The sequence below is a fragment of the Stenella coeruleoalba genome (genome assembly GCF_951394435.1).
Source record: "Stenella coeruleoalba genome assembly, chromosome: 14".
Taxonomy (NCBI): domain Eukaryota; kingdom Metazoa; phylum Chordata; class Mammalia; order Artiodactyla; family Delphinidae; genus Stenella; species Stenella coeruleoalba.
The window spans coordinates 38,692,350-38,709,541 of NC_137160.1; the positions used below are offsets into that span (position 1 = coordinate 38,692,350).

Genomic DNA, 17,192 nt, shown 5'->3' on the forward strand with positions numbered 1-17,192 from the left:
ATCTCGGTGCTTTGTGACCACCTTGAGAGGTGCAATAGGGAGGGTGGGAAGGAGATGCAAGAGGGAGGAGATATGAGGATACATGTATATGTATAGCTGATTCACTTTGTTATACAGCAGAAACTAACACACCATTGTAAAGCAATAATACTCCAATAAAGATGCTAAAAAAATAAAAACTACTAGAAAATATTCAGCATAATATATGACAAGAATTGATTACCTCTTCCACAAATGCTTTGAAAAAGTAGATCATCATGTAGCAAATACTCAATAATTGTTTTTCAATAAAAACTGGGTAATTAATATGGTTAGAATAAACACTTCCAGTTATAAAGTACTAACCTAATACTCAAATCTCAAATGCCATAATTCAAGCTATAGTTCCAATTTTGAGACACCAATTTAATAAAATAGTTGTATAAGAATTTCTGGTAATCTATGCTCTTCACTCTTCCCTTAGTTCAATGTTTTCCTTTCGCCTGTTGATTTCAGATGTAAGAAATCTGAATCCATTAAAACAGGCATATAAAAAAAAGAGAATAATCAGCATATATAAAGACTCTTGGTAAAAAAATAAAAACTGCCTGAGAAAAGAATGAAAAGCTACTGCATATACTTACATATCACATGTACCTACAATTGTGGCCTTTTAACTTTTCATAACCAAACTGTGGCCCAAGCATAATTCTGAGTAGGTCAAGCAGGCATAATTCTGCATAGATCCAGCAGGGTCAGAGGAGCCTGTCCACATTCAGATGGCACTGTGCATGCTTTCAGAGGCCATGCAGAAGGGAGGAAACAAATGCTATAGAAAAATTAACCTCTTTTAGGAAGAAGTATCCGGCCAGAACCAAGAGAAAGATTGTACGCTAGTCACTCAAAAACTGTTCTTTCAATTCTAGAGCTCAGAATCGACAATCTGAGAATGCATTTTGGCATATTAACTGTTCTACAGCATGAAGATACACTAGAGTTCAGAGAATGCCTTTTTAACTAAAGCAATTTAAAAATTCCTTATCTTTTCTTGAAATTTACTATATAATCCATAATAAATTCTATTTATACCCCACCCCAAGTCCATAAAGGCTTCAAATGGGAAGAAAAAAAACGGAGTCACTGAAAAATTAAAGTCTAACCTTCTTATTGTACTGCAACGTACATTTAATTATGACCCAAAATTATGATTGGTTTCAAAAAATAAAAGACAGGAATAAATATAAAATAATGATGGCCTACTCATTTTACAATGGGAACCTAATGGTGCTACACTTTCTATTTTTCTTCTGAGAAATGTTAAGTAGAAATAGCAAACTGTCCTCTAGGAAAAATCAGAGTATCTGAGCCTAGAAAAGAACCCTGTCCTCAAATGAGTTAGCACACAGGTATTCACTAGGGAACCATGCACTATGTGACAGTGTGGGCTCAGAACATGAAATAGTGGAGGTTTTCTAAGGCTTCTTAGAATATGGCTCATATACATCAAAAACTGCAATTGTAGCCAAGATTATTTTAAAACTTTTTTTTCCCTTTAAAGAATGAGCTATAGTACGGTTTGTGCATTAGTCTATGGTACCCCTGCCCATCTTAAAAAGTCGCAGTAAAAAAATGCAAATGCGTAAATAAAGAACTGTCACCATCTTTCAGCACAAGCTACAATAGTTTGCAGAGCCATTCATTTTTCAAGTCCTCATAAATTAACTACTTTTCCCATCCATGCAAACAATTCATTAATTTTACTGTAAAAGACTTTCTGAGGTCACTTAATTCAGCAATCTTGAACAAAAAGAATTTTCTCTAACCTAATACCTCTTAAAAATATTAATCAATATTTCACTTATCCTTCTGCAAATGTAAATCAATGCTGGACACCTCAGGGAAACCCTTTTATTTACTTGAAACTCATTTATCAAGCCATGTCTTATACTCTCTTTTATAAACTAAATAATATATAATATTCCTAATTTATCTTTGTGGTATGTGTTATCCATTAGCCTGTAAATTTTGATTTGTATTTGTATTCTATTATTTTATTAGTGTAGTTAACACAAGTGAAAAAGTTCTCTGAGCATATACAGATTATTAAGGAGGCATCTACGGATTAAAAACTCATAACAAGTGTTTTTATCTATTTGTTTTCTTGCCAAATAGCATAATATTGTTTGCTCATGTTCAGGTTAAATTTAACTAGGAACCATGCATTTTTTTTCTTTCACTCACTGGGCCTAACCAGTAAGCCTCTCTCTAAAATGAATTTTTTTTTTTTTTTTTTTTTACGGTAAGCGGGCCTCTCACTGCTGGGGCCTCTCCCGTTGCAGAGCACAGGCTCTGGACACGCAGGCTCAGCGGCCATGGCTCACGGGCCTAGCCGCTCCGCAGCATGTGGGATCTTCCCGGACCGGGACACGAACCCGTGTCCCCTGCATCGGCGGGCGGATTCTCAACCACTGCGCCACCAGGGAAGCCCCTAAAATGAATTTCTAATTTATTTTTATCCTAGGCACTTAATAACCTGTACTTGTCACTACTGTCTTCTATCCTGCTTGAATGAAACCATTTTCCAAGCTCTTATACCAATTCTGAATTTTATTTATATTTTCTATTAACATTTACTTTCATTTAGAAACAGCAATAAATCTTATAGGCATCTTTTTTATTCTTTCATACATAACACCGATAAAGATACTGACTAAAAAGGACCTCACAGCTAGATTCTCAATGGATCCCCCCAAGATATACGTAAGCCAGTCTTAGAATTTGGATATATTTGGTTTTCCCTCTTATACTGATAAAGTCAAGGCCATGTTTTTATTAAAAAGGCTATGCTTTGGTAAGAATGCTTTTCATCTCAAAGGCAACATTAAAAAAAAGATACAGTTATCACTTTGCCTTTATATTGCATGTCACTCTGTAATTGCAAACACGCTGTTTGTTTTGTATGTTGTACTGAGAGTTACTGAATACTACAGAATTCTGAAAATAAGCTTGTTAATGGTCAACACTGGGTGCTAAGCACTCAGTGACTTCTCTCCTAAAACAATGTTAGTAGATCTGCACAGTAGCTGAAATTCTTAAGCATACTATACTTGAATATGACATAGGAATACGTAAGATTTCCTAAATCTTCCAACACTTTCCCCATTTGGTTTGACCTTTATCACAACCGAAACAACCTCCATTCTTTATGCCTAATTTTTACTGAAAAAACATGAATTGAAAACAACTTTCAAAACTTTAGCCTCCTAATAACCCTCTATTAATACATTTTCATTATTCTCTATTTATTCAAAAGTATATTAGTTTTAAAAAAGCAATAGGGCTTCCCTGGTGGCGCAGTGGTTGAGAGTCCGCCTGCTGATGCAGGGGACATGGGTTCGTGCCCCGGTCCGGGAAGATCCCACATGCTGCGAAGCGGCTGGGCCCGTGAGCCATGGCTGCTGAGCCTGCACGTCCAGAGCCTGTACTCCACAACTGGAGAGGCCACAACAGTGAGAGGCCCGCGTACCGCAAAAAAAAAAAAAAAAAAAAAAAAAAAAAAAAAAAAAAGCAATGTACCAGGCAAGGTAGGCAGAACACAAAAGAATCAGAGTTTTTGTCTTATTTTATATGACACGAGTTGGAAAGCAAAGTATATAAATATAAAACAATGTGTTTCTTCAAGAATAAGAAAATACATCTAAATGTCCTTTACGCAAAGAGAAAACTTTTTTCTCTTCTAAACTGAACATTGAGTTTTCATTTCCTATTTCTCTTCTTCATTTTCGACTTTCCTTTTTCTTCCTAAACAATTAAGTCCTAAAACCATGACACAGGGCAGAGTCAGAATCAGAGTGACATCAAGAGGTGCACAGAAGGTCTGCCCAGTGGGATGTCACTGGCCAAGCTAGTTGAGGGCATCAACAAGTGAGGGTAATCGAGCACGGACAGCAGAGCCTCAACGAGATGAGAAGAGCATCCATGTGGAGGGGTAGCCCAGCATGGGTGTCAGAGCCTAAGTATTTGAGGTAGCTATCCTTGCAAGAGGATGGGAGTGATCCAGCATCGAGATTCAGAGTCCCAGTATGGTGAAGAGGGGTCTATGCAGGGGTTGGGAGTGGGTGCTGGTGTAGAGTAGTCTACAAAAAGTAAAGAGAGCATCCACACAGTGTTAACCTGAAGCAGGTTATCACAGCCCAAGGAGGATGAAAAGGACACACACTCAGAGGGCAGCCCAGTGAGTAGTATCAGAGCCCAGGCAGAGTGAGAAGGGTCAATCTCAAGACGGGGCAAGCTGGTGAAATGTCAGAGCCAAGATGAAGAAGGAGGGCATCCACACAAGGGAGAGGACCAGCATGTGGAGGTCAGAGCCAGAGAAAGGTAAGGAGGACATAACTGCAAAGGGGTGGCTTGGTGTAGGGTGTCAAAGCCTAATCAGAGGAAAGAGGAGAGGACATCCAAGGAGTGGAGACATCTCAACATGAAGAGTCAGAACCAGAGTGCAGTGAAGAGGACATTCAGGCAGAGTATGGCCTGGGTTGGTGTGCTGGAATGTAAGCAGAGAGAAAGGGCATCCTTGAGGGAAACTGGTGGACGGTAATGGGGAGTTCAGCCTCCAGCAGGATGAGGTGGCTTCTGTGCAGGAGAGGGAGTAGAGGCAGAGATGGAGGATTAGTTACATACAGGATGATCAAACAAAAAAAGGAAATATATTAAAGATAATATAAACCAGGTTTTTCAATGTAAACTGGGAGAATTACAATTATAAACATTTTCTTCAAGCACTCATGAACACTCATCAAGATCAACCATATCTTGGGCCATGAGACAAACCTCAAAAAAATTTTGCAATTGTTCTCTTAGCATAAGAGAACCAAACTAGAAATCGATAACAGAAAGACAAGGGGAAAACCTCCAAATGCTTGGAAATTATACAGTGCAGTTCTAAATAATCCATGGGTCAAAGAGGAAGTCTCAAAGGAAATATTTTTTAAAAATACATAGAAGTGAATGAAATGAAAATACAAAAAATCAAAACATGTGAGATGCACTGAAAGTAGTAATGAGAGGGACTAAATAGTTATATCAAAAAAAGAATAGTCTCAAGTTCCTATTTTAATAAACTAGAAAAATAACAAAATAAATATAAAATAAGAAGAAGGAATAAAATAACAAACATAAGAGCAAAAATCAATGAAATTGAAAACAGGAAAAATAGAGAAAAAATCAATGAAAGAAAAAGCTGGTTCTTTGAAAAAAAATCTCTAAAACTGACAAGCCTAGCAAGACTGACAAAAATAAGAGTGAAGATACAAATAATATCACAAATGAAGCACTATAGACCCTGAAGTCATTAAAAAGATAATAAGAGAATACTATGAACAACTTTATGGTGACATAAATTAGAAGAAATGGAACAATTCTCAAAAGTCACAAACTCCCAAAACTCAACCAAGACAAAATAGACAACTTAAATAATCTTATAATCATTAAACTAATTGAAACTGTAATTAAAAAGCTCTTCAGAAAGAAATATCTAGGCCCAGATGGTTTCACTGGAGAATTCTATTAAATATTTAAAGAAGAACTAACACCAATTTTATACAATTTCTTCCGGAAAATAGAAAAGGAGAGAATACTTCCTAACTCACTTTATAAGGATGGTACTAAAAGCAGACTAAGGCAATAAAAAAAGAGAAAACTACCATCTAATACCTCTCACAAACTTTGATGTAAAAATTCCAAACAGGGAATCCCTGGCAGTCCAGTGGTTAGGACTCACCGCTTTCACTGCTGGGGCCGAGATTTGATCCCTGGTTGGGGAACTAAGATCCCGCAAGATGCGTGGCGTGGCCAAAAAAATAAATAAATAAAAAAGTAAAATAAAAAAATTAAAATTCTAAACAAAATACTATAAAAGCAAGTCCCGCAATGTAGAAAAACAATTATAACAAGTGAGATTTATTACAGGTATGTAAGGCATGTCCAACATTTAAAAATCAATTAAGATAACCCACCAAATAAATAGCTAAAGAAAACTCATATGATATAGAGGCAGAAAAATGTATTTTACAAAACCTTGCATGGAATCATAACAAAAACTCAGCATAGAGAGAAAGTTCCTCAACTTTAAAAAGAGTATCTACAAAAAATCTACAGCTAACATCATACTTGATGATAGATTGAATGCTTTCCACATAAAATCAAGAACATAGTAAACATATCCTCTCTCAACACTCCTATTCACATAGCACTGGGAGTCTTAGCCAGGACCATAAGAAATAAAAAGCATACACATTCAAGAGAGAGTAATAAAACCGTCCCTATCTACAAATGACATAATTGTCATTGCCCCAAAGAATCAACAGTAAAACCTCTAGAACTAGTGAGTTCAGCAATGCTCCAGGAATCAAGATAAACACGGAAATTTCAATCACATTTCAAACAGCAAACAAACATGAAACGACAAACGTGAAAACCAAAATTTAAAACACAATACATTTATAATTGCTCCAAAGAAAATTAAATACTTAAACATAACTGTGAGAAAACACATACAGGATTTATATCCTGAAAATTATAAAATGCTGATGAAAGAAATCAAATAGCTAAATAAATGGAGAGTCTTGCCATATTCATAGATTGGAAGACTCAACAGAGTAAACATGTCAATTTTTCCCAAAACTGATCTATAGTTTTAATGTAATAGCTATTAAAATACCAGCAAAGTTTTTTTAATAGACATTGACAATCTTCTAAAGTTATCATGGAAAGGCACAGGACTAGAAGAGCTACAATAATTTTGAAAAAGAATAAAATGGGAGGAATCATTCTATCCAATATTAAGGCTTACTATATAGCTACAGCAATTAAGACAGTTGGCAGAAGGATAGAGACATAGATCAATGGATTAGAAAAGAGAACTGAGAAAGAGACATATGCAAATATGTCCAACTGATGAGAAAGAGACATATGCAAATATGCCCAACTGATTTCTGACAAAAGTATAAAAAAGATTTCAACAAATGGCGCTGGAGCAATTGGACACAGTAGGCAAAAAAAAAGGAAGCTCAACCTAAACCTCACACCTTATACAAAAATTATTGCAAAATGGATCATGCACTTAATACAAAACATAAAACTATAAAACTTTCAGAAAAAAACAGGAGAAAATCTTCAGGTACTAAGGCTAGGCAAAGAGTTCTTAGACTTGACAATAAAATCATGGTCTGTAAAAGGAAAAAACTGATAAACTAGACCTAGTTAAAATTAAAAACATTTGCTCTATGAAAGACCCTACGAAAGGGATGAAAAGACAACCTACAGACTATGAAGAAGTATTTGCAAACTACATATCCAACAAAGGCTCTCTATATAGGACATATGAAGAACTCTCAAAATTCATCAATAAAAAAACCCAAATATTACATAGGAAATGGGCAAAAAGGATGAACAGACATTTCTCTGAAGAAGATGGCAAATAAGCACATGAAGCAATGTCCAACATCAATATCCATTAGAAAAATGCAAATTAAAACCACAATTAGGTCTTCCCTGATGGCGCAGTGGTTGGGGGTCCGCCTGCCGATGCAGGGGACGTGGGTTCGTGCCCCAGTCCGGGAGGATCCCACATGCCGTGGAGCGGCTGGGCCCGTGGGCCATGGCCGCTGGGCCTGCGCGCCCGGAGCCTGTGCTCCGCAACGGGAAAGGCCACAGTGGTGAGAGGCCCGCGTACCTCAAAAAAAAAAAAAAAACGCAATTAGATAACACTAAATACCTATCCAAATGACTACAATACAAAATAATTATAACAAACGTTGGCAAGAATGCAGAGGATGTAGATCTCTCTTGCATTGTTGGTGGGAATGTAAAATGGTAAACCCTCCTTGAAAATAGTTCAGCAGTTTCTGACAAAACTATATATGCATTTATGACACAATATTCCAAGGAAATGAAAATGTTACGCTCACACAAAAATCTATACATTGAATATTCACAGCCGTTTCATTTCTAACAGTCTGAAGCTGAAAACAATCCTTTAACAGGTGAATGGTTAAAGAAAATGTAGTACACCCATAGCATGGAATACTATTCAGCAATAAAACGAACAAACTATTGATACATTCAACAACTTGGATGGATCTAAAAAGTACTATGTTGAGTGGGAAAGAAAGCTAATATCAAAAGGTTACATACCGTATGATTCCATTTATATACCATTCTTGAAATGACAAAATTATAGAGATGGAAAGTGGATCAGTGGTTGCTAGGGATTAGGGAAGGAGAAAGCAGTACAAAGGAAAATAGCTATGTTTATAAAAGGACAGCATGAGTGACTCTTGTAACAAAACTGTTTTGTATCTTGACTGTGGTGATGGTACACAAATCTACATATGTGATAAAACTGCACAGAACTAAATATACACACAAATAAGTACATGTGAAATCTATACAAGGTTGATGAATTCTATCAATATCAATTTTCTGGTTGTGATATTGCACTACAGTTAATCAAAATGCTACCATTGGTGAAAACTGGGTAAAGGCGACATGGACTATCTCTCTGTATTATTTCTTACCACTGCAGATGAATCTATAATTACCTCAAAACAAAGTGTTCTTTTTTTAAAATGTACCACTGTGCTACTCCATTTTTATTTCTGTGAGTCCTGGATTAGAATAAAATAAAATGTCCATGAGTCTGGTAATGATAAAAACAAATGGGACAAATGGATTTCCACATGCAAAAGAACTAAGTTGAACCACTACCTCTTACCATACACAAAAATTAAACCAAAATGAACCAAAGACCTGAATAAAGAGCTAAAACCATAAAACTCATAGAAGAAAACATAGGGTTAAATCTTCATGATCTTTGATATGGCAGTAGTTTCTTAGATAGGTCACCAAAAGCACAATCAACAGGAGAAAAATTAGAAAATTTAGACTTCATCAATAGTAAAATCTTTTATGCTTCAAAGGACACAATCAAGAAAGTGAAAAAACAGCTTACATAATGAGAGGTTATTTGTAAATCATGTATCTTTTAGTGGTCTAAAATCTAGAATATGAAAAAAAAATCTAGAATATGTAAAACTATTACAACAACAACAACAAGACAAACAACCCAATTAAAAAATGGGCAAAGGACTTGAATAGACACTTCTCCAAAGAAGACTTACAAATGTTGACATCATTAGCCATTAGGAAAATGACAATCAAAACCACAAGCAGATACCACTTCATACTTACTAGGATGGCTATTATCAAAAAAATGAAATACAACAGGTGTTGGTGAGGATATGGAAACACTGGAATCCTTGTACACTGTTAGGGGGAATATAAAGTGGTTCAGCTGCTGTGGAAACGATTGGTAGCTCCCCAAAAAGTTCAACATAGAACAACCTAAGACCTAGTAATTCCACTCCTGGGTATATAGCCAAAATAACTGAAACAGGTGTTCAAACAAAAACTTGCACATGAATATTCATAGCGCACTACTCGCAACAGTCAAAAGGGAGAAACCCAAATGTCTATAAACGAATGAATGGAGAAACAAAATGTGATGTATCCACACAATGGGGTATTTTTCAGCCGACCTTGAAAACATGCTAAGTGAAAGAAATCAGACACAAGAGGCCACATATTGTATGATTCCAGTTAAATGAAATATCGAGAGTTAGCAAATCAATACAGACAGAAAACTGATTAGCTATTGTCAGGGGTTAGGTGGAAAGGGAGAATGGGCAGCAACTGCTTAATGGGTACAGTTTCCTTTGGAGCGAAAATGTTCTGGAACTTAAAAGTGATGGTTATGCAAAACTGTTAGTGTACTGAATGTCACGACAGGTCAATTGTACGTTATATGTATTTTACCACATTATGGTAAAAAACACAATGATTTGACATATATATGAGGTTCTAGAATAGTAAAACTTGCAGACAGAGAAAGTAGAATGGTGACTGCCAGGGGCTGGCAAAGGGAGGAATGGGGAGCTTTAATGGGCACACAGAGTTTTAGTTTTTCAAGATGAAAAGGGTTCTGGAGACTGGTTGAACAACAACGTGAATACATTTAATACTACTGAACTGTAGACTTAAAAATTGGTTAAGATGGTAAAATTTATGTTATGTGTATTTTACCATAATTAAAACATAAAGTTAAAAAATATATAATGACATTTCATGAAAACTACAAGCATTTCTCATGTTACAAAAATCTCTAATAAAATATTAGCAAATCGAACTCAGTAATAGATGAAGAACAAAACCAAAAACCACCATGACCAAATGAGGCTTAGGCCAGGAAGGCAAGGTAAATTAAGCATTCAAAAATCAATCAACATATTTTACCAGAGTATAACAGAGGGAAAAAAACCATATTATCAGCACAGTAAATGAAGAAAAATCATTTGACAAAATTCTACTCCTATTTATGACTAAAAAAAAAAAAAAACCTCACCAAACTAGGGACAAAAATAAATATCCTCAACCTGATAAAGAACATCTACAAAAAACCTATCGCTTACATTGTGCTTAATAGTTAAAGATTTAAGATAACAAAAAGAAGGCAAAGATGTCCACCCTCGTCACTTTCATTCAACACTGTCCTGCAGGTTCTAGCCAATGCCAAAGGGCAAGAAAAAGAAAAAAAGAATCTATAGATTGTCAAGAAAAAATAAAACTGTTTTTATCTGTAGATGACATAATCTTGTATGTGGAAAATCCAAAGTACTCTGGCAAAAAAAACTACTATAACAAGTGAATTTTAAGAAGTTGATGGATACCAAGTCAATGTTAAAAAATCAATTCTGTTTTTTTTCAAATTAGAAATAAAATTTAAAATTCAGTGTACAGTGTAATATAAAATTAAAATTACACCATTTATAATAGTATCAAAAAACATAAAATACTTAAGGATAAATACAACAAAATATGAGCATATTTTACACACTGTACCCCTGAAAACTACAAATCCTGCAGAAAAAAATGCAAGAAAATCTAAAAAAATAATGGAGAGATATGACATATTCATAGATTGGAAGACTCAGTGCATGTTAATTTTCCTCACTTTGATCTGTAAATTCAATATACCCCAAACAAAATTCCAGGAGGCAATGTTCTTTTAGGAATTAATAAGCTGACTCTAAAATTTAGTGGAATGCAAAGGACCTCAAAGAGCCAAAACAATTTTCAAAAAGAACAAAAAATCATTAGGATTTACCTGATTTCAAGACTTACTATAAAATGACAGTAATCAAGTTACTGTGGTATTGGCATCAGGGCAACATATAGGTCAGTGGAATGAAATAAAGTGCCCAGAAATAGGCCATGCATATATGGTCAACTGATTTTTGACAAGGAGGCGGAGGTTAATTCTGCAGAAAAGATATAGTCTTTTCTAACATAGGAAAAAATCTTTGCTACTGTGGGATGGGCAAGATTTCTTAGATGGAACACTAAAAAAATCAACCATAAAAGAAAAAACTGATGAAGTGAACTTCATCAAAAGAAAAAAAAATTGCTTTTCAAAAGAAAATATTAAGAGCATTAAAAGCAAGCTGCAGGTTGGGAGGAAAAAACAAATATTTGAAAACTTACATCCAGAATATATAAAGAACTCTAATACTTCAATGTCAAGGAGGAAGCGGGTGAGTGAAAAAAAAAAAAAAAAAAACAACAGGCAAAAGATTTGAACAGACACTTAACAAAAGACTGGCCAATCATCACATTAATCATTGGGGAAACACAAATTCATTCCACAAGGAGATATCACTATACTCATGAGAATGGTCAAAATGCAAAGAAATGATAATACCAAGAGTTATTGAATATGCAGAATGATGGAACTCTCGTAAGTTCCTAGCGGGAGTGTGAAATAGCACAACTACATTGGGAAACAGTTTGGCAGTTTTTTATAAAGTTAAATATACACTTAACATATAACTGAGTAATTCCACTCCTAAGTATTTACAGAAGAAAAATAAAACATCATAGCCACACAAAGACTTGTACATGAATGTTAAAGTAACACCATTCATAAAAGGCAAATACTGGAACAACCCAAATGTCCATTAATAGATGAATAGATAAACAAATTAAGGTACAGGCATACAATGGAATACTACTCAATGATAAAAAATGCATTACTCCTATACAAAACAAGTTTTTAAAAGTCTCAAAAACACTATGCTCCGAAATAAATCAGATACTAAAGGACAAATATTATATGATTCTACTTATATAAGGTATCTAGAATAGCCAAATTCATGAAGCACATAGAACAGTGGTTACCAGGGAGTAGGCAGTGGGGAGAGTGAGGAGTTATTTAATGGGGACAGAGTTTCAGCGATGAAAAAGTTCTGGGAATGGATGGCAGAAACGGTCACACAGCAACACGAATGTACTTAATATCACTGAACTGTACACTTAAAAACAGTTAAGATGGTAAATTTTATGTTATGTATATTTTACCACACACCAAAAATCATTTTGCTGAGGGAAAAAAGCCAGACAGAAAAAAGTACATACTGTTGGGCCATTTATACTGGTGTGTCAGATATAAAACTAAGCAGTAATAATAGAAATCACATTAATGGCTGCCTGGGATGGACGATAGAGGAGGGGACTGACTGTAAAAGTTCTCAATGTAACTTTCTGGAGTAATCTTACATTTGTCAAAACTCAGTGAAATATATAATTAAAACGGGTACATATTATCGTATATAAATTGCACTTCCATATAGTATATTTTAAAATAAATGAATAAGTTTGAGGAGGGAATGAAATGCAACAGAGTAGAAAACAGTATTATAGATATTACAGACTCTTTTCTAGGAATGAGGTTATGTTGTAGTACAAAGAAGGTAGTAGCTAGAGGGAAATATCTGGTCAAAGGAGTATATACTTTATTTCTCAAGCTGAAAGAGAAATGACTGTATTTAATGCCAACAGGAAACCAGTTATTTGAAATCAGGTTGAAAATTCAGAGGTAAAAGAACATGAAGGCTAGAAATGTTTTGTTGCCAGTGTTTGAGGTACATGGAATTCTCTCTACTTTCCCACTAGCACAAAACTGTCTTGAAAAAAAAACAGTTTGGCAAGTATGAGTAGAAAAACATAGACTGAAATATCCAGCAGAGGAAACTTAGCAAATTCAAGGAATCAAGAATACATTATTCCCATATACCTGTATGTTAATAGTTAATATAGTAATAACAGGGGTTTTTAGCAGTCAAATTTGTACTAATATTAACCTTGTACTAACACAATGACCTTCTACCGAGAATTGAGCACTTTGCTAGAAAGCAGCAGTTTACTGAAACCAAAACAATATACTCTAAGATGTCAAGTACTCTCTAAGCCTGGTAGCTGAAAATGTATCAGTCAGGACAATAATGGCAATTCAGGACCAGTATATATGAAGTCAAACTAACTGTAATTGCTTTAAGGACATCCACATCCATCTTCGTGGTAAAAAGCCTTGTGAGATGATCATAAATTAAATGTTTAACAATTAAATATTTTCCCAATACACAAAACACTACTTGAGATCATGAAAACTCTACTTCAGGGAACAGAACAGTCAAAGAATTCTAGTGAAAGAGGTTACTGCTTATCTCAGGTGGCATATCACATTCAGACTAAGGCATGTACTTTGAAATCTCAGACCTTGTAACCTAAGCCCCCAAAACATCACTGCTTTTTGTCATCTTTTATACCTGTGATTCTATGATTTAATAAGGTAATTTTTAACTTCGGTCTTTCTAGAAAAGCCTCTACAAACATTCTTTTAAGGTCTCAAAATGAAACACTTCATGTAGTTATCGTTAATTAAAAATAGAGAAAGAAGAAAAAGACCTACTATTTCCAAACATGCAATTCAATGATAAAAATAAATATAATTTTATCAGTTTTTAGGTATGGCCTTCCCCTAAACTTAACTTTTATAATTTATATTAACACATTCCTCTATAAGCATCTTCATTTATTATTTAAGACCCCAAAACTTGACATGTATATTAACAAAAAATTATACAAAGTAAATATTCTTCATATACATCATTAATAAACTGGAATAGTTTATTCCAGCTAAGAACAGCTAAGAACTCTCATTCTCAAAATTTAAAATCCCTTACTTGAAAGTATCAGAAGTTAGCAAAATGACAACTAGTATTCTTGTGAAAGATGACAATAAAATGAATGTTCTTTTCTGTTTCAGATACTAAAGCAAAACCAAAGTGCTATGCCTCTGATTACAATATCAACCTACATCAATAGCAGAGCTAAGTTTCAAAATGTTCCCTCTTGATAAATGACTGCTGCAGATATTTCCATGAAACAATTTGGGGAAATTAAACCAGAAAACATAACTGGAGAGTGTTTCTTTTCCATTTTACGTTTTCTTCTACTTTTCTTTTTGGCACCACAGGATACCTTTTATTCTAAAAGTCACTGCTCCCATAAGATCAATGACACAATGACACAATGACATGAGAACATATTTGTAATTCTCTATTTTCAAAAAAAACCACACTCTCATAGAGTAATGCATTTCATATAAGGTTTTGTCTCACCTGGCCAGTTCTTTAATTAAGTTTGCAATGCGTCTTTTGTCTTCAAGACATAAATCCTTCAATGATGCACTCTTTATTCCTCCCCTGCAGAAATTCTTAAAAAAAAAAAAAAAATCCTTCTGATCAACTTTCACAAAAAACAATTTTTAAGACTTTTTGAGAAATTTCTTAAAATAAGCACAGGAGATGAAATTTCTTGGATCTCTTTTATCTGGTAAACTAGAACACTATTTACCCATTTCATTTAAACCTACTGTGAACTCAACACAGGCTAAGGAACTATCTGTCCACCAGGGGACATCTGAAATTTACACAGAAAGAACTCTTAGGCGGAAATGTGCCTGCTTAAGTGTTAGGGAGTATTAAGGAAACAACTTTCCCTTGATGAATGTCACAGAAACAAACACCTAATGGAAGATACTGAGAATCTTTCCTACACCATAGCCGCACGGCTGCTTAAAGATGTACTAAGGCTGGCAGCAGAAGCACCAGTTCTAAGCTCTCAATATATCCAAAGGTTCATTCCAAAGGGTACTAGACCAAAGAGTAATAGTAATAATAGATAACATTATACCTAGTATTATTAGGAATATTCTAAGTATTTTATACTTATCCATTTAATTTTCACAATGTTATTAGGTAGGTATTATTCCTATTCTACGAGGAGGTTACATATCTTGCCTAGGAATATAGCAGTTAGGTAGCAAAATCAAGACTCAAGCATTGATTCCAGAGTCTATGTTCTTACCCACTGTACTATCCTATCTCTTATGCTATAAAAAGTTCTCCTAGTTATTGAACATCAAAGGGGGGCTTTAAAGACATGAAACCTAGGGATTCACAAGGGAACTGGAGGTAACATGTAAAAGGAACATGTTAAAAAAAAAAAAAGAATCCTTGGCATTTGCGTAACCACGAAGTAGGTTAGTCCAATTACTTCAGGTGGCCAAGAATAATCCAAGACCCCTAAAATGAATCCTGGAATTACTGCTACCCAAATATGGAAAAGACGGGAGAAAAAGGAAATGAGAAAGAGGATATGGTAAAAAAAAAAAAAAAAAAAAAAATTAAATGGGTTTGGCTTTAGATATTAGATATGGTCAATTTAAGATGCCAGGAGGATATTCATGTGGAAATGTTTAGTCAGGAAGTTAGAAATGTGGGTCTGGTTCTCAAGTCAGAGTTTTAAAGATTTAAAACTCAGCCATATGTTATTATTGATAATGTTTAGATTTTTATTATTTTCTTTACACTTTTCTATGTTGTAAAATTTTCCCTAAAGTTAAGAAAAAAATATTAGTTTTTAAAAATCATCTCCTAACCGAAGAAAATACACTAAAATTGGTTTTTGAAAAGACAAGAGGAGAATCAGAAGCATAGGACACTGTGGGAGAAAAAAGTTTCAAGAAGAATGTGGGGTTAATGGTGCTAATGATCAAAAAAGTTAAACAGAATATAAAAAGAAGTCACTGGATTTGGCAATGTGAAAAATTGCTGAAAACCCTTTAAAAGAAATTTCAGTAAACAAAAAAGAGAAATGCTTGCACACAGGCAAGAACTTCAGCAGCATTGTGTTTAGGCAAAAACCTGAAAACACAAATATTTGTCAACCAGAGTTAAACTGTGGTATATTTATACAATGGAATTCTGTAGCTACTGGTTGTTACGCTGTTGACATTCATCTTCAAACCCATCCCCCACGCTCTGTTTTGCGATGCTGAGGCTGAGACTCTGGAAACTTCATTTCTTCTTTGCCACAACGTTCTGTTAAACTCTGCCAACAGGAAGAACCAGAGGCTCTTAGAGGAAGAAAGGACACATTCCTTTCTCTTTGCTTCCTGTTTCTATCAGTGCCACCCCTGTCAGAGATCTTTACCCTGGCAAGAACAGCTGATTCCAGTTGGTAATTCTTCTAGCCCTCATAGAACCAGCCTTTATCATATCTGCTTGGGGATAGCAATACCAGTCAGGCTGGTTTCCCATCATCGAAGGTCAAAGTTCCAGCTCTAAGTGGCTCCCCCTCCAAGCTTCTAGGTTTTAATAGTTCCAACTTGTTCTGTTTTCCCAGCCCTAAAGATGGTGGTTGTTTCTGGCAGTTACTACCTACACGATAACCTAGTGTGCCCCTTTTGCTTTTCAGTTCTCCAGCACCAATTTAACAAGTCTTTACATTAAATACTCTCAGTTAAAATAACTGACTAAACCCTGACTGAAATATCAGTGAAAGGAAATGAAATGTAACCATATGCAACATAAATAAATCTCAGGAACATAATGTTGAACAAAAAAGCAAATCACACAATACGAGATCATTTATATAAAGTTTGAAATATATATAAAACTAAACATTGTTTAAAAAATATATACATGTTTAGACCATATAGGACAGGGGTTGGTAAACTATGACTGCAAGCCAAATCTGGCCCAAAGCTTGTTTTTGTAAAAAAGGTTTATTAAAACACAGCCATGGGGGACTTCCCTGGTGGCGCAGTGGTTAAGAATCTGCCTGCCAATGTAGGGGACGTGGGTTCACGCCCTGGTCCGGGAAGATCCCACATGCCGTGGAGCAACTAAGCCCATGCACCACAACTACTGAGCCTGCACTCTAGAGCCCGTGAGCCACAACTACTGAGCCCACGT

At 35.1% G+C, this 17,192-nt stretch overlaps 1 protein-coding gene across 4 annotated transcripts in view; it reads right to left on the reverse strand.

The window, feature by feature from the left end:
* The window catches only part of KIAA1328, a gene marked incomplete at its 5' end in the record, with an annotated part of 384,225 nt that overhangs the window by 354,684 nt on the left and 12,349 nt on the right, over nt 1–17,192 (reverse strand). For 3 of the 4 annotated variants that reach the window (XM_079942020.1, XM_079942019.1, XM_079942021.1), the window contains one exon: nt 14,553–14,647. The exons of the other annotated variant lie outside the window; for it this stretch is intronic. In XM_079942020.1, the coding sequence (XP_079798146.1) occupies nt 14,553–14,647 (95 nt within the window). The remainder of the gene's footprint in view (nt 1–14,552; nt 14,648–17,192) is intronic. 4 annotated transcript variants of the gene reach the window in all.